Source organism: Podarcis tiliguerta, assembly GCF_965153285.1.
Source record: "Podarcis tiliguerta genome assembly, chromosome: 1".
Taxonomy (NCBI): Eukaryota; Metazoa; Chordata; class Lepidosauria; order Squamata; family Lacertidae; genus Podarcis; species Podarcis tiliguerta.
This window is the reverse complement of record NC_139534.1, coordinates 66,690,713-66,715,437: the sequence shown is the minus strand read 5'-3', so window position 1 is coordinate 66,715,437 and position 24,725 is coordinate 66,690,713. Positions and strand designations below refer to the sequence as shown.

The window sequence follows — 24,725 nt, the reverse complement described above, 5'->3', positions numbered from 1 at the left end:
CAGCATTTCCAGGCAGTTTTGCTATAGCAGCTGTACTTACGATCGTTATCGTGAATAATTTGAAAATTTTTCACTGAGGCCTGTGTCACACGACCGTGGAAATTTAAAACGTAAGACTGGGTGTCATCGTTCCAGACTGGAGTTTTGTTGTGCAGCTCAATGACACTTTCTGTGTTTTTATTCTGCCACCTTGCCAGGAGAGTTTCATGCTCCTATGAAAGCCAAGGAAAAGACATCATTTTAGCAAAAGCCCACTTTTGACTTTTGGTTTATGCAACATCAGAATGTGCCCACCCCCATGCCATCACTCTCTCAAAAAACAGTCTTTACATGCAGCCCCCATATCTCCCATATCTGTCTGCCCACACTTCAAGGTCAGATGCCAAAACTCTTCTCCAAGTGTCTCCTTTATTGGTGATGAGATTGAAGACCATGACAGAGAGACAAGTGGCTTTTTTATTTAAAGATTTCATATATTAAATATGAATCAGGGAAACTCCTGAGATACACGATTTAAGCTAACATGACAGCTTCTCTGTATGCAGAGCTGTAGCCACTAGTATCTTGTGCAGACTGTATTTGCTAAAAAAGAAAAGCCACCTATCATTCAGAGGCTCCTTGTTAATGACCCATTCTCTCAGCTTCAGCAAGCATGACAGCTTTTATGTATGCAGATGTGAGAAGCCACCAGTACCACGCGCAGAAGAGTGGCAACCCTGACAGCAAGCACAGAGGTCTGTGCACTGAATTTTACCATACCACAGTGAAAGCAGCTTTTTGCAATGCTCACGGGGTTAAAGGTCCATGACAATACTTAAGTTCCTTGAATTCCTTGCACTGAGGGTTGTTGTTAGCTAGCTTCCACTCAACTGTAGACTCACTGAAATTAATGGACCTAGATTAGTCATGCTTCTTAATTTCAGTGAGTCTACTATGAGTAGAAGTTAGTTGAATGTAGTTGTCTCTGGAGATGAGCTAAACACGTCTGCTTCTGCACATGGAACTTAGAAGAAGAAATTGGCATAGGCAGCTGCAGCCATGAGAATATTATTGACCAGCACCTTGGGTAAATCTCACCTGCAGTAATCTGTGAAACTCAGATTAGGAACCTAGCACACAGTACTAAGACAGAACTTTGAGCTCAGTATTATCTCTGTTCAGTGTTCTCTCCTAATCTGGAAATGCCAGTGATTGAATGTGGAACCTTTGGCATGAAAAGCATCTGTTCTATCACTGCTTTATGGCAGCTAGGTTTTTTGTATCTCCAGTATCCCTCCTCCACAGCCTGTGACATTTACTTTTATTTTAGATATTTAAATGTATCATCATCAACAACAACAACTTGGCTTAGTATGCACCCTCCCACACACACTTGAGACTCATTATGAAGAGGCTGGCAAACCCTTAGCTCAAACAAATGCGCCCACAGTCATTGCAGGTGAGCTAGTTTTACTGAGAAGAGTGACTTACATTGCGTGGCCTGATGGAAACTCTCTCATGGTCCATATTCATCCCTGGTATGATGACACTCATCTTACGAGGACCTTTAAACCCCAAAACATTTGTTTCCTGTTTTGAAATGAATAGGAGAAGCGTTTTGAATACCACAAATCTTTCCTTTGGAAGTCAGTCTTTCCAAACAAATATCACTGATGATAAAACAGTAATTAGCCGACAAAGGTGTTGCTACAAAGCCAAACTACTGTTGGCCAACAGCGTCCCAAAATATTCAATTTTACCTTGCAAGTTCACGGGGAAAGGGAAAATGTAGGCGCTTCATAAAACATACTTTGCATAAAGTTTAAACATGTGCAGACACCTCAGCACCGGCTACAGCTCTGCGCTACCCAACAACAAGAACACAACAAGTGGCTTTTGACAGTTAGTGCATATTTTCAGGACCCACCTTATTTTTGTGATTGCAAGTTGTTCTAAACTGCACCCAGCACACACAAGCAAGTGAATTCTAACCCATTATCACAGTTGAGTAATGTTAAGTGCACAACTGCAAAAACTGTGTCGTCAGTTGCACACACTTATTTCAATGGTAGTAATACAAAAACTGTTGGAGCACTGCAGCCCAACTTGATAACTGGGAACTGAGGTCCATGTCACAGTTTTATGCAAACTAAAATGCATGTAAGTGGTCAAGAGGTCAGCAACAGACAATTTCTCACTAATTGTTATTTTTCTAAGGACTTGGCTGGAATCTCTCTTCTGCTGCAGTTCTAACTATGACCATTAGGTGCAGCTGTAGGTTTATTAATCAGCAGCAGTGCCATTTCTGTAGGACTGCCTTGTTTTGAAAGCCATTCAGGATCCTGGGTTTTCTCTAAAGTCACGAGTGTTTGAAAATGTACATACCCAGGACTTAAGTGAATATGCATTTTGGGGCCACTTCTGATCCAATTCAGCAATTTGCATAGAATGTGGCGTTTTGGGGACATCTCCTATGCACACAGGCATGGGGAATTTTTTGTCGGAATTGATCATCCACTCATGCAACTTTTTTGCACATAATCCTGTGAGGTGGACTACGAAAGCATGCACACATTCTTCCACAGATATGTAACCAAGAATGCTCCCAAATGTGGGCTATAATATACAAAATGACCATGCAGTGTATGATCTTAAAAGACATCTGAAGTGCTTTACTCAAATACCTCTTGAATCCCAGCATGGTGGGAAAGCAATGTGTAAATACAATATATTAAACAAACAAACTTTTGTGATGAGTGGTTCCTGAGTTTCTCAGACTTTCTTGCTTCCAGCACGTTGCTGATCTTAATACAAAGAAGCTTGCACAAGGTACAGCAACCCCCCCCCCCATTTAAGCACTTTCAATATATGTGCAACTGTGCACAAACGCATTGCACAGAACCTGGAAGGGACCCAAAAATTTCACAAAAAGGAGCAGAACAGGGTGTTTGCAGGCTTTTTCAATGGTGTTTCAAACATACATGATTTCACTTAAATGTGCAGTGCCTTGGAACGTAACCCCCATGTAAATGGGGGGGGGGGTATTGCCTGCATAGGGCTTAATCTGATGCAAGCCTTTGCCTTGAGAGTCCATTTTAAATATCAGGACTGAACCTAATAACTTATGAAAGAACTTCGATCATTTGCAGAGAGTCTTTCATTCACCCAGGTCCTATTCATTTAGAATTAAGGATGACAGTTTCCAATGCACTGGAAATGATTTGGAGGCAGGCCAAGCACCTCTCATTTTATAAATTGAACGCTGACTAGGGTTTCTCTTCCATCCTGTAATATCTGGCAATTGGTTGTGAATCTACTGCCAACCTTTGGCTTTGCTTGTGCAACTCAAAGCAGGCTGGATGACTCAGACCCACAGCAGAACCAGCAGTTTGCTTGACCCAGGCACAGCAAAGGAGCATGTGATCATCGTGAGCTAAGAGCATTTTGCATCTTGTATATCAGATGTTCATTTCAGCAAGTCGCATTTGCTCCAGGGAAGTCTAGGACTTGAGCAGAAATGGGTCATTTGAGGGTAAAGAAATCCCGAGTACATCTGTGGTGGGGTTGGAATGACTCATGCAAACAACATTCACTATCATTAGCAAATGGATGCAGATATTGTCAGTCTTATGGCCAGAATGAATCAACGGACACAGCCACCAGTCTCATTTACTCTGGTTTTACACCACCTCTGATTATATACTGTGATCTGCTTTTGCATAAGAGGCCCAGGTGTCCAATAATAAACCTAGAGAAAAGAACCCCACTCTTGCACAATTTATTTACCTAGACTTAATGTAAGAGCATCAAGGCCAGTGCCCATTTCTCACTGAAAAATCTGTTCCTAAAGGTAGTCATAGTTTCCTAGAGGCACTTGGTCGCTGCACGTCGCTTGGACATGATGCCACTGTTCCTCATTTGAACTGGATGGGGGAGCATCTGGCTTCCTCAGTTAAAAGAACTACACAAGACAGCAGGGGAATCATTGGACATCCTCTTATTCTTCAGCAAGTGTGATAGCAGTGAGGAGGATGCCTTGGGAAGACAGTCTGAGCGCAGCACCGACCAGGCAAAAGGCATGACTGCTCTCTGGCTTCCCCCGATGGGCGTCCCTGATTTAGGTATGGGTGTGGGTCACAAATGTGTTGAATGGTTGGTACAGCTTTGCATGCTTGATTATTAATTACCTTACTGAAAAACATTTGCTTATGAATGGTACTTACGTAGCAAATAGCAGCTAGCTCCTGGCGCAGATTACTTGCCTCCAAGCTCAACGTTGTTTTCATTGGGTTTACTCCATTATCATACACTGTAAACTTAGTCCCCATAAGATTTGATCTATTAGAGAGGAAAAATAATGGATTACCTTCATTGCCTGCTACTGATTGATTATCATCATTTGAGCCTTAAGCACTCAGAATCTCTCTCTCTCTCTCCAGTGTATCTGGGACATCATAATCCCAGAGAGTACAGAGGTTCTCAAGGCTGCATACAATAAGAGGCATGCCAGATTGAGCTACTGTTACTATAAGACTCTGAAACGAATTTCACAAAATCTCAGAGAAATGTATCAAGGCTAGAGATATGATCCCATGTGAACCAATTATGAAGCCTTCATAAAAGCATACTTCTATCCTGAATCAAATCATGCAGCATTAATACTCACTACTATCATTAATACTTGTATCTCCCCTCTCCTTCAAAGAGGAGGCTTTCCCCTGTTTATCCTCACTACAATCCGGTGAGGTATATTGGGCTGTGAGATATGTGTCTGCTGCTAGCAAGCTTCATAGCTGAAAAGGGGTTGAACTCATGTCTTCCTGGACCAAGTCAACCATTTCCTCCACTATGCCCAGGAGTGGCTCGCCCAGTGAGAAGAGGTAGGGGGTGAGGAGGCCAGCCGAGCACACTGGTGGGAGTGATGGACTGGGTCGCAGCAAGGGAGGGATGCACAGCGACACTGTTCCTGGGAGGGTATTACTTTGGCTCTTCCCCATCTCCTGACTCTGCTACAGTGGCACTTCTATCTCTCATTAGCACCCTTCTGCCCAATGTTCTTGGGAGGCTAGAATGCCAGTTTCCTTACCACCCTTTAATCACTCCAGCTTGTGTAAATAAAAATAGTAGTTAAAATTAATTGAGACCAAATTAATTAATTAAACCAAGTTATGCTGCAAGCATTCTGAAGTTACTGCAGTGTGTGAATGGATAGCAAATAAATAAATAAATAAATAAATAACAGGAAGTCTTTGGGCTCCATTATGCAAAATGAGGAGCAGGGATCGCTTGATTCTTTTGTGAATTGCTGTCAATTGCGACTCTCCATCAAGAGCTAAAGAACGCGTGGTAGGTAGGAATGTAAACAGGGACTGATATCAAAGGTTTGCTTTCAGTGTAACACTGATATCCTGAATCCCAAAATGTTTATCTGATTCTCTTAGAATATACCCTAAATCAATGATGGTGGCCCTTCAGATGTGACTGGACTCCAACTCCTGTCATCTTTTATGACATAGCTGGCTATGCTGGCTGGAGCTGATGGAGTTGGAGTCTAAGAACATCTAGAAGACCAGAGGTTCCCTGTCCCTGCTTCAAAAATCTAAACCTTTACCTTAGCTTCCCAATGAAACTCTCTCCTCCTCGTGACAGGTCTGTAGGGTCAATGGAGATGAGGTAATTTGAGGTTTTGCTCTTCTTTCGCTTTCTTCCAGCTAACAAAAATACCTGAGGAATTTGAAAGTGGAACAAAACGTCACACTCCAGGCAGAATCTGATAGAACCACCAGAAAAAGAAAACGGACTCTAATTTTCTTGGGATTTAGTATCATCAGCAAAAATGTAGAAGGTGAAAGGTAAAGTTAGCAAAAAAAGGGGGGGTAAAAAAAATCAGCAGAGGAAACGACTTTCTTCGATCCATTATTTATGGTTTAAATAATTAAACCTAGTACACTTTGTTAAATGTTTAATTTGAGCTTGAACAGTTTCCTTCAAGTAAAAGGAAAACAGATGCCAGTTCAGGTCAGAAGGGTAGAGAGTCCAACTACTAATCACTTGAAGACTCCAAGCATAATGACTTCTAAGGACAAAGTATAAAGTAAAAGACAACTACCTGAAGCCACGTGGGAGTAAATATTACATTACCCATTTCCCAATACAGTGGTACCTCTGGTTACGGACTTAATTAATTTTGGAGGTCTATTCTTAACCTGAGTCGCGCTTTCGCTAATAGGGCCTCCCGCTGCTGGCGCCACACAATTTCCATTCTCATCCTGGGGCAAAGTTTGCAACCCGAGGTAACTACTTCTGGGTTAGCAGTTTGTAACCCGAAGCGATTGTAATCCGAAGTGTTTGTAACCCGAGGTACCATGTGTTGCTAACACATTCAGAAAGAAAAGAGAATGCAAGCTACTCTGACATGTTTCTGAAAATCATTTTAGCATACTCCCAGCTCTATGGAGCTATTGTAGCATGTGGCATTGGCTTTCCACATGGACCGGCAGGATGGCATGTTAAATATCCCAAACCAGGGTTGCACTTTCCTGAGGTCTAATGAGTTGACCTACGGCTGCATCTTATGGACCCTTCTCTGGGACCAAGCCCTATTGATTTCAGTGTAATTTACTTCTGAATAAATATGTATAGGATTACACTTCATGTACTTCTGTACAATTTGACCATCTACGATAGGAAGCTGATTCCAGACGTCGTCAGCTGCATGGACTCTTGGAACTGATATTCAATGGCCACCACATGGCAATTAGAAATGTGTGAAACTGCCCTAAAATGTTTACCATCCATATCTGATACAAGAAGATACATGTTTTAAGAGGCCGCTCCCCATTCCACTCCTTGGTTACTTTTGATTATTTGCATATGGCTCAGGATTGGGTTGCCTCACTAGGACTGTCCTAATGAGACACAGCATCTAAATGTCTCTGTTTGTATACAGTTAATAAAGCAATGGACAGTGTTCTTGAAGCTACCAACATGAGTTTGACCAAACTGCGGGAGGCAGTGGAAGACAGGAGTGCCTGGCGTGCTCTGGTCCATGGGGTCACGAAGAGTCGGACATGACTAAACGACTCAACAACAACAACAACAACAACAATAACAATGAAGCAATACATTTCCATGTTTAAGAGTGTGTCTTATGACACTTAGCACTGGGGAAATACTTGAATGAAATGGGACGAACGAAACCTGTACAAGCTCAGAAATTAAATGTTAATATTCAAGTGGTTATTCAATAATCATGTATACTATTCCTAATTATAAATAATGCAGAGAACATAGGGGAGTTTGATCTCTTAACCGGGCAATCCTATACAGGTCTACTCATAAGTAAACCCCACAGAATTAAATAGGACTTACTCCCAGGAAAGCATGTACAAGATTAAAGCATATTGTTATGTTATTTTTTCTCTCTGCTTGCAGGTTATAATGTACTCTCAACTTTGCTAAGAATTCATATGTTGGGGATGGATGGTCCAAACTCTGGGTATAGGGATTTTCCCACTTGTACAAGCTTGTTTCTGCATGTTTTCTTTTGCTGTTTTATATGCAACCAGCAAGATCTGCTTTATGACCTTTTTCCCATCTTCCCTTTCCAGGTGGAGGTAGTAAGTAGGGTACATTCCACGGTCCATTCCCTTCTTGTCCCTTGTGATTCGGCATTTGACAGTAACCCCCTGAGGAGCAGGTCTCACAGCAAACACCTCCAGGTCATCTACTTCTATGACTGGGTTGTTTGTCGAAGGGCTAGGCCCGGAGGCCGACTCCTAGGAGAGGAAGAAAAGCGACCATGTGCTTAAAAGACAAATACAAATTTGCTCACAAATTTATTGACAGCTGCACAAATTATTATAGCTAGGAAATGGAAGGGCCAAGCAGAATGTAAAATGGAAGAATGGTATAAAGAGGTATGGGATATAGCTAGGAATGATAAATTAACATGTGCCATTAAGGTAAGATGGGGAATATACAGGAGAAATGATTTTGAGGAGATATGCAAGGTGTTTGTAGAATTTGTACTGTTAAAATGGAAAGGGGTCAAACTATCGCAAGAGGTGTTGAAATTTTGGGAGGTTGGATAGTTGCAATGGAATGGTCTCAGTGGTGGGGAGCACATTTTTATTTTGTTTTTGATTTGTGATTATTACTTTGTCATTTAAAAAGAAAAAAGACAGCAGGATCCAATCATTCTAAAGGCAAGCAAAAGCAGAAGTGTGGCCCTGCAGGGTCTGCATTGGAAAAGGGGATGCGCCTGAACTGGGCAAAAGCCAGAATGCGGGGCAATATGTCCTCACTGAACCATGGAACCATAGAATTGTAGAGTTGGAAGGGACCACAAACATCACGTGTATCAAAGACCATGTGCTGAATTGACAACATTGGGAAAACTGGGGTTTCCAAATGGTCGATGTAACCCAGGCGCCAGTGTACCCTGCAATCCTGACCCTATCGACCTGTGAGCAAGCTCTGATGAAATGTTAATATTCAATGTACTCAGCAGGACTTCTTCCTGACTATATGTAGTTAGGATTGCACTGCCACTCAGAAGTTTGATGAGGGCAGCCAGCCAGGCAGAATAGCTCTGACGCAGTTTCTCATTGGCCCAGTGCCTTCAGCCATAATTAGGAAAGTCACTCTACACTGCTACTAAGGGAGGGGAGAAAGTGGGAAACGTGCGGCATTAGTCAGCAATAGCTAACCATTTGATCTGTTTGCCACACAACAGCTTATGATCAGGAGCAGTCTATATGGGACAGGTGACTTTACAGCATATCCTCCAAGTCTCACAAGTAATGTTTACCCACCTCAATGTTGCATCATATTTGTTATGTTGTTTGTGCTCATCACTCTTGTCATATGACAAACGCTAGGTTTGCTTCCATAAACGGGCTGGGCAAGAGAGCCAACAGCCCAGTGGAAATATGGGATCTTTTCACTATAGTCTGAAGAATACTACTGTTTCTAGCAATTGCACTAGATGTCTCTCGACAAATGTTTGAACCATGACCTGGCCTCACCATATCAGAGTTCTCACCTTATTTGATTTCTTGCTTGTTGCAGAACCTGGTCGTGTATTACTATTCAACTGTGATGAACTTGAGCTGTCTTCATCCTCCTCGTCTTCCTCTTCATCAAAATTCATGCTACTTGAAATGCCTACGGGACATCCATCACATTTACAGATTTAAAAAAGGCTTTTATAATATTCAGTTTGAATATACATCTCAATTGCTATGATAATTCTCTGATTTTCAGAGACGGCATACTTCTGGTGACTGGATTCTGGTGTTTACAACAGAAGATGGAAACTTTCTTCTTATTGTTACTATTTATCATTTTTATTTGTCGTATAGCAATCTGAAACACATGTAATGCAACAAATAAACATTAATACAGTGGTGCCCCGCAAGACGAATGCCTCGCAAGACGGAAAACCGGCAAGACGAAAGGGTTTTCCGTCTGCAGAGGCGCTTCGCAAGACGAATTTCCCTATGGGCTTGCTTCGCAAGACGGAAAATGACGAAAAATTTTGAGGGTTTTTTTTGCTCCAAAACCCCTTTTTCTGAATCGCTAAGCTGCTAAAAGCATTTTAGCAGCAAAACCGCTAATCTCTTTAGCCTTAAAAAGCCGTTTTTAGCCCTTAAAGTGCCAATAGCGCTAATAGCGCTAATCCGTCAATGGGCTTGCTTCGCAAGACGAAAAAACCGCAAGACGAAAAGACTCGCGGAACGGATTCTTTTCGTCTTGCGAGGCACCACTGTACAGAATAACAAGAGAAGCTGTTCATTTGTTTTCCATTAAAGTCTTTTGCAGCAGGAAACTATCTTCTTTCCCTTTTACAGCATCTTTCTGCACATTAACAAATAGACAGAAGGCTGATTTAAGCAGAATATTTATCCAAACCATGGGTCAGGGCAGGACAATTCTTATGCCCATACTCCATAGCATCACCATCCGATGTTTCATATGTAAATGGAGATGCAAGTACATGACAAAAAAATGATAAGGGTCACACCCATGGAAGATGTTAGAGCAGTCTTCCCCAATCTGGTGCCCTCCGGATGTTTTGGAATACATCTCCCAGCACGACTGTGTTGGGTGGAGCTGATGGGCGCCTTATTTATTTATTAACATTTATTTACTGCTTGATTGTAGAAAACCTCCAAGTGGCACCACCAATGCCAGTTCGGCAGGTCAAAGTGGTCAAGAAGGCAGATATGAGGAAATATGTAGTCCAAAACACGGGGGGGAGGGGCACCAGGTTGGGGGAAATTATCTTAAAGACTTGTGTTTTACCCTCTCAGAACAGAAGATGTGCCAAGTATGCAAGGTCTTTAAACTGCAGAATGGTTGCAATGTGGCTTCTGCCTATCAATTCATTGCTGTTAATGCTGCTTAAGGACTACCGTAGGCTGCTAATTTTCATATTGTTACAGTGACATAACCGGTACTGACAGTGTCCCAGAAACAGAATGCATGCTATAATGTAAGAAACAGTTGTACTGTCCTTTTGACTCTGTTCACTGACAAGGAAAATTGAAATCTAAATGGCAGAATATTTCCCAGTAACTAAAGCTGCTGGTGGCATATTCAGATTAGAGTATCAAACAAAACAAAACAGTTGACATTCTTTGCAGGCCTTGCATTTCCTGTACATTTTTATATTTTCAGGAAGTGCAAGTTTGGGGGGAGGGGACATTTTCTGGATGCCACACAGGGAACAAACAAGCATTTGTTATGTGAGCTAAATATTAACTGATGCTGCCACCAAAGAATTTGATAAGTTCAAACCGGAGCAAAGCAATTGAAGAAATAGTTGCAAGCTTTCTGCAAAGTATTTTAGTAATCCCCTTCTGTTGTTTATAGCTTTCAGGGGTGTGGAGGAATACAGTGAAAGAGTTGCACAAGTTCTCAGTATCCACAAGGGAGTCTAGTTGGCTTTCAAAGGCCTTACTTGGATATCAGACTGGCAAGCCATGCTCCTTAACAGAAATATCCCAAGTCCCCTAGTCATTAAAACTCGCTGCTTGATCCTTCTAGGACATAATATAATCCACCACCACAGGAGAGGGAAGACAGTCACACAGCTAAGCCTCAGTCCTATGTACAAAACGGCGCTATCCACTGACGTTGAGAAGTGAGGCAGCTAACCTTTCGTGTTTTCATGTAACACTTTCCTACAAACTTGTCACAGTAGGTCCTAAGTGTGTCAATTTTAACAGGATTACTGGCTTGCTCCAAGAAAACGCATAGCAAGAAGGAATAAGTGAAAACACCAACTCATTAAAAAATAAAATAAAAAATACAGCGCATCTGAGTTACAATAAACCCAGATTTGACTTCAGGGGGGGAAGCAAATTATGATACACTGTGAAAATAGAATGGGAAATAGGATGCTATTTTATTGAAAAACAAGCTGAAGACCCGCCTATTTTAAAAGTAGGTAAACCCTCACCTTCCCACAACCAACCTCATTTTTTTTATTACTCTGCTCCCCACACTCCTATCATTTAGGCCTTGGCCTCAGAAAGGAAGGGCAGAGCCTAGGCTGCTTTTCCAACCCTGGCCTTGAATTCTGCTTCTTCAAACTAATATTAGCCGCAAGGTCCTCTAAAACAGTAAGGAAATCTTCTCCCCTTCCTAAACCTGTTGTCTAAAGGTGGGTCAAAACACTGGCAATGTAATACCCATTTCTAAAGCAAAGCTGTTTCGCACTGGAATGGGTTACCTTGGAATCTTGACTCAATGAGAACCAAGTTAGTCTTTATCTCAGTAGTATTAACTAGCCATACTCTGGCATCTATTTTGGGGAGCATATTATGAATTGGTTTTTAGTAAAAATAAAAATAAAAAATCACAGTATTCTGGAGTTGGAAAGGACCCTGAGGGTCATTTGGTCCTACCACATGTAATGCAGGAATCTCAACTAAAGCATCCATGACAGATGGCCATCCAATCTTGAATGATGGAGACACCACCACCTTCCAAGGGAGTCCATTCCATTGTCAAACAGCTCTTGCCATCAGAAAGTATCTCCTGATGTTTATTTGAAATCTCTTTTATTGTAACCTGAATCCATTGGATTAGGTGATCCACCGAGTAGAACCAACCGAGTAGAACCAACAGCCAACAGCATCAGCAAGTTTCATGGTTCCTTACCTTTCTTCTGCATTGTCAGTCTAAGGTCCTGTGTCCCTTGTTGTTGACTGGTAGCTATTGTCTCACCATCATCCTCATCTTGGCAAGCCTCTCCAACAGTAAGTATTTGAACTTGGCTCCCTACTTCCTGTACATCATCTTGAAAAGCGGCCGGACCATCAATTCCTATCAAGCAGAAAAAGTCAAACAACAGTGTCACTATCCAGAGACAACATGTGTTTTTCAACCTTTGACCACGGCATACCTAAGAAGTCAAACCTGGCAGCCATCTTTAGGTATATTTAAATAAGAAACGTAGTTCTCGTACAAAAGAGTGCTTGCTTCCTGTTGCTTCCAGGGGTCTGGCTCTAGATCAGTTAGCATGAAAACTGTTATCTAGAAGAGTACTGAAAGAGCAATGTTATAGGAAGTCCTTTCACAGAGCACTTGCCTTTAGAATGGCACCTCAAGTGGCCTAAAACTACCACTGTAACCAACAGAGATTGGTCACATCTGCCTGGGCTGCAGGAGACCCTAGATAAGAGGCAGGCGGTGGTAGGAAATGGCCACCCATGCTTTTTTTTTCTTGGCATGAGGAAGAGGTATGTGAAATTATCACTGCTTCCTGCCTGACATTTGGAGCTTCCAGGTTCATGGCAGGCAAAGACAGAAGCTGCTTTGGCTGTAGGCTGGGGAGGAACGGATTGAGTGTGTCACTTGCCTGCACAGCCACTGGATATGGAAGGCTAGCCCCACCCACATAGCTGCTTAAAAGACCACAATATGGAACGACATGAAACAAGGATTGGATGCGTTCCGACAATCCTCCAAACCAAACTCAGAACTGAAATGTAAAGGTAACAGTTCATGTCACTCCCTTTGAAAAAAAAGCTTGCTATAGTGACAGAAAATCAAAACAAAATAGAATTATGTGCATTTCAGCTTCTGATTTTATGCTTGCATGTACAAAATGTTGTGCTTGTGTTTACTTATTTGTCAGCCCTCTAAAAATCATTTTTGAACTGATATAAGCTGTAATATTTCAATTTCTTTGCATAATGTTTTACATGCTTCCTGTTCTGTGCGGTTCAAAATTAACTACCGGAGACAGAAACTGCAGAGCACTAGGCAGAATTGGCTACTATTTCAAAATGTCAATATTTTAATAATGTCTCTTGCAAAGATGATCACAAATGGGGATTGGGGGGGGGGGGCAAATCAGAACTGGGCAAACATTGCCTAATTCCCTCCTTGGCTATTAGCATTAATTTGCATCATCCATTTTACTTTCCTGTGACCACGCAACTTTATTATTTCTCACATACTATCTAAAGTAAATTTAAAAATGTTAATGTTGAATTTCTGCACACTAGAAATTGGCACTTAAGAACTGGCAACAAAGACTTAAATTGGCACAAAAGTGCCTTATGCTTACACTGGTAGAATAAGCCTGCAAAATGTATGCAGAAAAGCTTTTTAGGGAGACAATTATGTGCACTATAGCCACAATAATTCTGCAAGTAACTAATGAAGCAAAGGTAGCCATGGGAACTAATTCATACTTTACAAGGCAGATTTTCCTTGCAGTTTCCTTTAAGCACTTTCATTTCACTGGATATTCGCCTGAGACAGAGCACTGCATAGAATGGGCCACTGGTGTGACTTAGCATAGCAATTAATTGCAATGGTTTCACACACTGATTAAGCCAGATATCTTCTCTGCACAGTGAGAGAACAGACATGCATACAATGTAAAATGCGGTGTGGGTGGGTGGGACACACGTGTGCATCTGTTTCTGTTTGTGCCCAACTTAAGAGGGGAAAGGGTCACACCATCAAACACAGAAATGTGCTACCTGTAGCCCTTAACATACAGTTATGCACCAATATGCTGATTCCCATCCAGAATGTCATAGCCTTCATTTGAAGAGCGCTATCTACAATTTAATATCCAGAGGGATTCTAGAGTGAGCATTACTTATTTATATATCATTTATATTTATTTTTATGGGGGCAGCTGCTGAAATGTAGCTTCGATACAGTTTGATACAGTATAATTGTTCTTTTATTGTTTTTAATTGCTTTGGGGGGCATTTGCACAGAAAGCAGCCTAGGTAAAATATTTAAAAATAAATACATACATGCATTTTGTAGAAAGGCAGTATGGCTACACAAACAAACATTTCTATTGCTCAACAGTGCAAACTCACACATGCTACTCAAAAATAAGGCAAAACAGAGAGAAAATAATTGCAATCATCAAATTAGCGATTAAATCAAAATATTTGCAGCAGAAGGCAATACAAAACAGTGGGTTAGAGCTACAGATAGGAGTAATTCTTCCAATGGCAATCTTCTGTGTTGTACGCGAACTACTCGGAGAAATTGTGTGGCACTGAACAAGCCCCTGTAAAAGGGTTTGTATGACACCCTGGGCTAGCACTTATCTTGGGACCTTATGCAAGGGATTACGCAATGTCTTGTACAAACAGAAGCACACCTCTGCATTTCAGTCCTCATAAAGGAATCATGTGCTAAATCAGTCTGTCTATCGATCTAGATATAAGCAGAACTGAAAAATTATAACTACGTGTTAGATATTTCATGATGACTCCTAGATATGTGTGTGCCTCCCCCACGAGAGGTCCAGAGGGTGGCAACACGAGAACGGGCCTTTTCTGCAGTGGCTCCTCGTTTGTGGAATGTTGTCCCCAGATAGGCTCCTCTGGCGCCTTCATTATATATCTTTAGACACCAGGCAAAAACATTTCTCTATAACCAGGCCTTTAACATTTGATGGTCTTTTAAATGCATTTTTGTTCTTGTTTTTATTATGTATTTTGGGTTCTCATTTTGTGATTTTTTGTTGTTAACCAGAGGAAGGGTAATAATAATAATAATAATAATAATAATAATAATAATAATATCTCCAATTTTTCTCCTCTTGATAATGGGTGCAGTGTCCAATGAGTTTTCAGAAGGAGGATGGAAAGAAGAGCAGAGAAAGCTGACTCTCACCCATTCGCTTCCTGTCCTCTGCCCTGACAGTAACCAGCTGCCACTGTAGCTTTCCTCACAGAACTACAGGAGTCAGGGCGTTCTAACTGCATCTGTCCATCCTAACAAGCAAGAGATATGACCACAGATCCAAAGCACATTCCAGCCAGGAAAAGGCACCTGAGGAGGGTGCAGAGCAGGGCCAATGAGGGCCTCAGCCAGGGGATAGGGGCCCAAGTCCAGAGGCCCAGAGCCTGGAGGACCAGATTCAGGCCCTGGGCCAGATGTTCCCCATCCCTAGTGAAGGTATTTCCCCCTGTTGGAAGTCAAGATGAAATTGTGTGTGCACACAGTTTCAGCTCAGCCGTAATGTATGTAAACCTACAAACAAAGCCAATTGGCCTCATCGGATGTGTAGTTCATAGCTCTTTCCCCTGGGATATTTATTACATTCAAAGGCCCAGTGTATACAGCGGAGTCACATCTGCACATTAGAATTCTGAAGTGCTGCTGAAAAGCCCACATCATCGCCAACCCTGCTGGAAAGTTGGCACTGCTATACATCAAAGAAACACTGGTCTGCTTTGAAATTAAGAAGAATGATAGGAGGTTAGGAGTAAAAAGAAGACACCAACTCTTTTTTTGAAAGACAACTTATTTTGAAGTATAGCTAACCAAAATGACACTGTAAAGGCTTTCATTTAATCCAAACCACGACTCTCAAGAGATTCACATTTGAAAAGTGAACAGGAGAAGTAGCCAGATAATGATCTGAATTCCTTGCTCGTTTAAAAAAACCCACCTATTTCTTTGAGAATAGAGCCTATTTTTAGATAACTCTTACCGACAATTGTGTAAGGAACACGCCACAGTTAGCCTTGCTTCATCTGATCTGTCATCCAATGTCCCTTTTTAGCAACTGAAGTTGGGCAAAAGTTTGTACCTTATTCTTAATGAAGGCAGATAAATCCTTATAGCAGATTGAATGATTTATGGTTACTAACTTTCCCAGTTAAACCACAATCCCCTGAGCTTCTGATATTCAGAGGTATACTGCCTCTGAGTCTGGAGGTGCCACAATCAGATGCTGAGGACAAAGAACAGGGGATCACCATCCCGTGCCCTAATGCTTCCAGGGGCCTCTTACTGCATGGTAATAGAGAAGTTTCAGAATGCATGGAACTGGTTGGGTCTAGCAAGCCGATTCATGTCTATTCAGAAGTAAGACTCATTTAGCTTAATGGGACTTACTCCCAGGTAAACCTGTACAGGATGGAAACCTAAGGTTTTCTGCAACTGGTTTGGATAGGAGACTTCTGCTGTCCCATCTCTATTCAATTTATGTTCACCACCTCCTGTATTATTATTTCTCTCTCTCTCTCTCTCTCTCTCTCTCTCTCTCTCTGTGTGTGTGTGTGTGTGTGTGTGTGTGTGTTTGTGTGTGTATGTGTCTGTCTGTCTCTCTTACCCATTACTAATATGTTTACCTTTGCCCCATGCATACCTTCCTAATTCTGTCACTTGGTTTATTTTTAATAAAGTTTTGCATACATACAGCAAGCAGCAGTTCTGGGTAAACCATTTTTATCAGGGAAATGGTGGTGGCAGGGAGACCTAACCCTCTCTCCCACACCATGGTCCCAATCTGCATCTCTCACACAAACACACCAAAATATTTGTGAAGAGATTCGATCATGGATTTCTATTGTCTTGTCTGGGTTTGATCATTGCTAGATTATTATTTTTTTAAAGTTGGTTTCTTCTTGGATTTGGTATCTGGCTCAACTATTGACTAGACTTCTGTTAGTAGGGAAAATTGCCTTGATGGCTCTTCTGGTACAAGAGTAGTCTTTTCCTACTATTCAGCTGTCTACTCATGCACAAGACATCTTTTGCACTCATCCCTTTTGGATAGTTGCCCTGGCTGAAAGGAGGAGGATTTCATTGTTGCTGAACTTGCACCCTTAAGAAGGCAACCTGGCAACAGTCATTCTAATTCATTTCTGCATGTTTCTGAGGTAAGGCATAAATGTCAGAGGGAATTAACGAATTTGTTCTGGTCTGGATGTGCCCTTGAAGTTGGGGTACCATAAAGCTTGCCCCCATCTTAGTTGTTTTAAATAATAAGAACATGTCCATTTGCCATAGTAGAGGGAAACTACTGTACTGGAATTGAAATCTGCTCAGTTACAATTCTGGAACACCACTCTTGGGATTTCAAGTGTGCATTTTAAGGAGTTTACAGCTGCTTAAGGAGTTAACAAGTTTTCTTGTTGTCTGGATTTTGTAATTCCCTGTTCTTTCCAAAGTAGCATGCTCACGACTGACTGAGTTTGAAATAGAACTAATTTCAGAAATCATAATCACTACAGCTAAACTGCTCTGAGGTCAAAAGGACAATTTTAATGTGTCATCTTACATCCATGGCCACAACTAACTGAATTTACAGGACTCCAAAGCATATATTTAATCAGCGATCTAGCAAGGATGGCGTTATAATCATATAGCTGAGACAAGGTAATGTTTGTGCTTGAAAATTATTGCAATTATTATTTTCCTGCCTATGAAATGGAGACTTAAAAATAGAAGAAGAAAGCAGGGTTTCTATTAATGTGCATTGTGAGGGCTGGATAACCTATCCTTAATTCTAATGAGAGCTTTTTATGCAGAGAGCTCTTTATTGGCCTGTAAGTACACAGGGAATGCAATGACCCTACACAAACAATTAGCTGCATCCAGTACCTAACCATTTCTCTCTCATTTTATGAAAGTGCAGCTTCGTTATGCCTAATATTTCCCTGGTGTTCATCTTTATCACATTGTCCTGAATGCAATGTCATCAGCCACGAAGCCACTCAGAAAACCATCCGTTTTTACATTTAAGGTTCTGCATTCAGTTATTACAAGAGAGACTATGAGTACTGCTCATGTATAATTCAATAGTTTACAGCTCGGAAAATTAGCTGATCATTCATAAAACCTGGTCTACTTTTAGCCCAACGAGATTGGCCTTACTATGAAATGGGAGCCTTACATCATCTAAATGCATGAAAACCCTTTCGGAACATGCTGTTTCCGAGTACAGCTGAATTCTAACAGCACACCGCAGGGTCCCGCCAAATAGGGGATACACTACATATGATATACAAAATAAATTTTGTGATTTTTGTGCAAACTCTCAGCCATTAGAATTCGACCAGTTGCTGAACTCCCAAACTACGCATTCCTACTGTATCTGTAAGTTATCAAAGTGAACTGTGACCATAAATAAGTAAATGGATACCAAAAGCAAAATCGTGGAAGGGAAATTCCCATTCTCTTAGATCCTAGTTAACAGTTGTGGGGGTGAGACATTTTAACTGTGGTGGAGAGGACTCACTATAGCACGTTTGGAGCTGCACAAGCAAGAGCCCTTTTAAAACAAATGAAGTCCACTAATCAGGTGACTTGTGGGGATAATAAGGATTGTGGTGGGGGAAAATAACTGAGCAAACAGCACAACGTTAGCTCTCTGCACAGAGCACCTGATGCTGGCCGGTCCACAAAGATGCAAGACACATGGCCTAGGGCCCATGTACCCACGGGACCGCCTCTCTTGGTATGCCTTGCGGAGGACCTTAAGGTCCACAAATAACAACACTTTGGAGGTCCTGAGCCTCAAGGAGGTTAGATTGGTTTCAACTAGGGCCAAGGCCTTTTCAGCACTGGCCCCAACGTGGTGGAACACTGTCACAGGAGACTAGGGCCCCGCGGGACTTGACATCTTTCCGCAGGGCCTGCAAGACAGAGCTGTTCTGCCTGGCCTTTGGTTTGGACTCGGTCTGACCCTTATGTTTCCCTCCCCTTATGGTCTTGATTTATCGGCTATTTTAAATTGCATTTTAACCTGTATTTTAAATTGGTTTTTTTCCTCACCTCTCTTTTCCCCCTATTATGTTTTTACTGTGATTTTATTGGTGTTAGCCGCCCTGAGCCCAGCTCTGGCCAGGGAGGGCGGAGTATAAATAAAATGTATTATTATTATTATTATTATTATTATTATTATTTGCCTACGCACATGCAACCTCATTTGATTATGGATAGAGACCTCCTTCCATGCAGATAGAAGCCCTCCAATCAACTGGAGCAACTGAGACACTAACACGCAACTGATATATAATAAAACTAAAATGCTAGTCCTATCCCCAAAATGTGTGAAGAAAAATCTCCAGAAAATGTTTGCATAGTTGTTGTTTTTCCCTTCTCCACCTTTTCCTGATATTAGACTGTGAAATTTTAAAAACCAGGAACATGAATTATTAGTCTGATGTGTAGTTTGATGCTCTTGAGCAGATGGGTGCTACTCTGGTGAAGAACATTGGTCAGGGTTGGCAGAGGAATATGCCCAAGGAGCCAAGTCCAAAATGTATTGGATATGAAACTTTTTATCCTACTCCTTTGCATCCTACTCCCCCCACCCCCCAAATATCTCACTGCCTGACAATCTCACTGTCAAAAAACAGAGTGCAAGTTGGGGGGGAAAGTCCTAAATATTTTACCAAAACCAAAAATGTTAGTTACAGTATATACATTCATTAATATTAATACATAAGCTTAATGAAAATAAATACGTTCAAAACAACACATAGTTTCTAATCTGCTCATCCTCAAAAGCACGGCTTGTTGTTTTAAACAAAAATCACAAAGATTTGTCTCTAAATTTCTTTGAGAAATACAGACTAGGCATTCACAGTTCTTCCTCATTAAGCGTGGTATTATTTTTTAACCAAAACCTTAAATCCAGTCCAGTTGAGGTAAACACTACTTTCACAGACAATATAGTTTTTTTAAAAAGCTAATTAATTGGGTCTAGATTTAATTAATTAGGACCACAGCCATTTTGACCCAGAACTGCCACTGCAGTGAGAGAAAAAGCCACACTGCAAAGCACCTGCAGCACTTGGCTCTGTCCCGAGAGATTTGTAAGAGGGGCCTTTCATGACCGAGATACACAAAAATCATTCAATCAGCATTTTGTATGGACAATTGTATATAGAGTTAGAGAATACACCAGCGCTTCTACTAAAATGAATAGCCTTTTCAAATTCAGAAATCAAGTGAGTGCTTGTTTCCTAAACCATGCCAAGTATAATCTCATTCCTCTGCATAAACTAGGTAGATTTCCAGATAATCGGAAGATTTTGGAAAAGCAGGTGTACTGCCTATACAGAGTATCTCTGCCTTCTGGCGCACTACGGAAGACAGCACTTCGCATGTCTGCATTCCTGATGCGCAATTTTTCAAGGCTGAGGTGTACAAACAGCCCCTTCTAGATACAAATTCCAGACCAAGGGCTTAGCAGAGCAGCATGGATAGCACAGTTGAAAAAAGGGCCAGCAGTATGGGAACCTTGGGTGTACACTGACTAAAGGGCAAAGTAGAGGGCATTTGTCATTCATTTTGCCCTTCTGTTGTTGAATTTTCTTTAACTCAGGGCATGGACAGGCAAACTAAGGCCTGGGGCCCGGATCTGGCCCAATCGCTTTCTAAACCTGGCCCGGGAATCAGAGTGTTTTTACGTTAGTAGAATGTGTACTTTTATTTAAAATGTGTCTCTGGGTTATTTGTGGGGCATAGGAATTTGTTTGGTTTTTTTCCTCTTCAAAATATAGTCCAGCCCCCCACAAGGTCTAAGGGACAGTGGACCAGCCCCCTGCTGAAAAAGTTTGCTGACCCCTGACTCTGGGTGTGTGAGAGAGCTAAATCAGGACTGTAGTATACTGAGGGGTGGGAGTCAACACTTTGCCATGGTCCCTATTAGAATGACTAACCAACACCTAAGTATTCACCTTGTGGAGGCTGGTGGGGGATTCTGACGGAGACAAAGAGGGGAAGCCCACCTCTTCCCAACACCGCAGGTCTGATTCAGTTTGCTAACCACACAAGCTATTTGTTATTTGAAGATCATCTATGCATGGGCTACCTGTGTGACAAATGTCACATCTAACTTGGCCCTTGGGATTGCCAAGGTTGTGACAATGATTGCTGGGCACGTGCATCACCCAGATCAGTGGGGTCTGCCACATGTCCTGTTCTGTTTGTCACAAGCGCCAACTGTGCTCAGAAAACAAGCAGATCCTTTGCTCTTCATTCACACACAGACACCTGTGGAATCCTGCTGCGATGACTGGCAGAGTGGAACTTCGCATCCATGTCTTCATGCACAACATGCTGCACATGGAGAAACAGGTTCAATGGTGATGCAGTCAAGCAGCTGAAAGCCTCTTGACAGTCCACCCCCATATCCACAAAGGTGAACCCAAATATCTACTAGCAAACTCTGGATGTGGAATAGGAAAATATGTTCCCAAAAATGCAATCGATGAAATAAATCAATAAATACAAGCACTTGGATACAGCTGTATCTAGGCTTTCCATTTTAGATGGAATGGGCAAAAAATGCCATTAGAACAAGCCAGAGGAACAGCCCTATTGACATTCAGCAGGCACTGACTTTGTTATTATTTAGACACTAGCTTAAAATACAGTTGTTTGCCTAAGTTTTGGATAAATTTTAATGTGTGGCTGTGATTTGCGGCTGATCTGCTGCATCTGATGGATTTTGTTAATTTTGCTCATTGTGAACGCACTCTGTTTTCATATGCTTTTATTGTTTCCCACCCAGAGAGGCTATAATTTTTTTTATTAAAAATACATAAATAATGAATAATTACACTCTGTATATGTGGCAAGTAGCTAATAAATTTAAAACGTCTCTTTGGAGACTCGGCAGAGAGAGTGGATATGTGTATCTTTTCAAAAGTCTTGAAAACATTTCTAATTTGGATTTGAGTCACTGGGGTTAAGCTAGGATTTTGTGGGCAGCATTCACCAGGGACTTGTTATATTATTGCTTTGTTACTGGAATCTTGCACTTTGGTTTATACATGTTGTAGCTTGCTCTGAGGCTTTCTGGGAAAGTGGTAAGCATTAAATCCTTACTTAACACCACCAATTAAAGGAGTGGAAATATCAGTACTTGGGTGCACTTGATATCTCAACTGGTCAATGCAAACTCCATCTATTGAATGCTTATACATATATATAATATAGGTTTCGGACAATGTGTAGCTTGAATGAAAAAATATGAAAGAAAAAAAATCACCCCTTGCCATTGTATAAACATATGGTGACTTGTCTCATTCTTATTTAATAATCAGCAGCATGCAGCTAACCTTTGTGCTTCCCCTTTTTCTCCTTTCTGATGTTGCCAGTTTGGCAGCCTCCTGTGGCTGCCTTGGCTTTTTTAGTTGACTTTGGAGCTTGTGACTCTGCTACCACCTTTACGTCCTCTTGCTCAGGCTCCTGTACTGCTTGAGAGAATCCAGACACCCCAACCAAAAAGAAACATAAAGAGAAAAACAGAGGAGAGAAGAAATGAGAAACCTATGAAGCCACAAGAAGTGAGCAAGCAAGCAGGCAGATTGTAAAAGTATTTATATATATATCAAGTCAGTTCCAGAGAAAGAAGACAGTATAGGGTAGAAGACTGCAGGTTTATAACGATATTTTAAAAATACAGTATATTACCGTCTTTACCTTTAGGCTGCTAGTAAAATAAATGGCAATCCCTTTCTGTGTTACATTTTGCCTGGGTGAACCAGCCTTGACTGCTATGTCCAAGGACATCAGAAGAACTGAGAGTGCCATGTGCACATGGTCCCCTGTGATATCATCAGTTAAGGCTCCATTTCTAATATTTCTTCTGGGGGAAAACAGCACCTTATTAAAAATATACTAACATTCCTGCAATGTTCCTAATAATATCTGGAGGGATGCTGCAAGGGACACTGTCTCCATCAAATTTGCCACTTCAAATTGCAAACAGCAGCATTTACCTACAAGTGAACTTATTTTTATGTAGGGGCACCAGCCTGCCCTTTCAAGCATCAAATAAAACTCCCCAGCAGCAAGTAAATTTACTGGCTAGTATCTTCTTGTCTCACTTCTCATCTGCTTTATCTAAACATGTTTTGCAAATTCTCAAAGAGGAAAACAGAGACCATCAACTCAAAATGTAACAAAATTAAGCATAGAAGCTTTTGTGCTGGCGTAACCCATTCAGCTTCTTTGCAATTCAATCTATGCATGCCTGCTAATAAGCAAATCTCACTATGTTCAATGGAACTAATTCCTAAGTAAATGTGCAAAGGATTGCAGGCTAATCATTAGACCTGCATGAACCTGTGAAGCAAACAATCACTGTAGTTTCATATTGTCAGTTTACTTATTTGAAACACATACAAATAAATATTTCTACAACGAAGTAAAAAACAGAAGTTGGCAGGCTGCTCCTTCTAATCCTCCAATCCCCACTCCATGCACACACCTTCATAAAAGTACAGAAAAGAAAAAAGTGGCAATGTTATGTAACTCCAGAGCTCACTAACAATGCAATTACAAGTACGTACACTTGGAAGCAAATCCCACTGAATTCAATGGGGCTTTACTTACAAGTAAATGTGCATAATATGGCAGCCTAAATTGCAATACTCCTTTCATAAGTCAGAACTTCTGCGCACCATTAAAACGAACTCCACACTAGTTCCATCTTTGATTTAACATTCTGCTTTTTTAAGAGTTTAGGATAAGTGCTCAGATGTTCAAGCTGCCAAAAGAGGGTCCTTTTAAAGAAATAAGATTCAAATGGCAAGCAGCCTTGAGTAAAAGACTTGGCATTCATATAAAGCCATTTAATTATATTTGGGAAGTTCTAAAGCTGCAGCAATGACCAGTAATGGTAGCAGGAAGAGTTCCAGGAACCGCTGCTCCTTGACAAAGAAGAAGGTGAGGGATGGTCATATCAGGATTTCCTCTATGGCAGAGATGAGGAAGCGGTGGTCAATCAGCTGTGGCTGGGTTCCAGCTTCCATCAGCCCCTGCCAGCATGCTCAATGGTCAGATGATGGGAGTTGGAGTCGAGCAACATCTGGAGGACCACAGGTTCCCCATTGGTGGTTCATGGCATCCTATAAGCTTGGTGATCTGGTGTGGATTGCAGCATCTATTAGCAATGAATGATTAGGTTTTCAGGTCACTCAAACACGTAGATTTGTGTGTATCCACATCTATTGTTTTGCCTGCTGTTTCCTGCAAGATGACTTTCAATAGTTGATCCATTTCACATCCGGATATCATCGTCGTCGTCGTCGTCAATTCTTTCTTGGAATCACACACATAGTCTGGACCAGGCATAGGCAAACTTGCCCTGCAGCTGTTTTGGGACTACAACTCCCATCATCCCTAGCTAACAGGACCAGTAACTGTAATCTCAAAACATCTGGAGGGCCAAGGTTGCCTATGCCTGGTCTGGACATCCCTCCAACAATGTCCAGCTGTGTTGAAATGCATTTGGGACTATCCAATTTTTTTGAAAAGGGACTCTGTGTGTGATCACAAGAAGGCTCTGTTAGTGCTCCACTGAGGAGTTTTGCTGAGGCCTCGCAAAAATTATAAAAATGTGTATTAAAAGTGTCTAAAGCATGAGTTGATTTGCATGTGTCTCTAAACTGCATTTTTAAAGAAACACAGAAACTGTCTGGCACTTCTTATTTCAGCAG

At 41.4% G+C, this 24,725-nt stretch overlaps 2 protein-coding genes and 1 long non-coding RNA gene across 8 annotated transcripts in view; 2 read left to right on the top strand and 1 right to left on the bottom strand.

The window, feature by feature from the left end:
- RIC3 (RIC3 acetylcholine receptor chaperone) overlaps positions 1–24,725 on the top strand; it is a 513,554-nt gene that overhangs the window by 149,404 nt on the left and 339,425 nt on the right. The gene's annotated exons all lie outside the window — the stretch shown is intronic.
- TUB (TUB bipartite transcription factor) overlaps positions 1–24,725 on the bottom strand; it is a 118,637-nt gene that overhangs the window by 3,783 nt on the left and 90,129 nt on the right. For 4 of the 6 annotated variants that reach the window (XM_083408452.1, XM_083408453.1, XM_083408457.1 and 1 more), the window contains exons 4-11: positions 22,341–22,475; positions 12,151–12,315; positions 9,026–9,147; positions 7,566–7,757; positions 5,591–5,703; positions 4,203–4,317; positions 1,471–1,569; positions 41–212 (exon numbers count right to left, since the gene is read on the bottom strand). In XM_083408452.1, the coding sequence (XP_083264578.1) occupies positions 41–212; positions 1,471–1,569; positions 4,203–4,317; positions 5,591–5,703; positions 7,566–7,757; positions 9,026–9,147; positions 12,151–12,315; positions 22,341–22,475 (1,113 nt within the window). The remainder of the gene's footprint in view (positions 1–40; positions 213–1,470; positions 1,570–4,202; positions 4,318–5,590; positions 5,704–7,565; positions 7,758–9,025; positions 9,148–12,150; positions 12,316–22,340; positions 22,476–24,725) is intronic. The other 2 variants (XM_083408455.1, XM_083408456.1) reach the window with 1 other exon arrangement.
- Positions 1–24,725, top strand: part of LOC310666311 — a 446,582-nt gene that overhangs the window by 371,071 nt on the left and 50,786 nt on the right. The window lies entirely within an intron of this gene.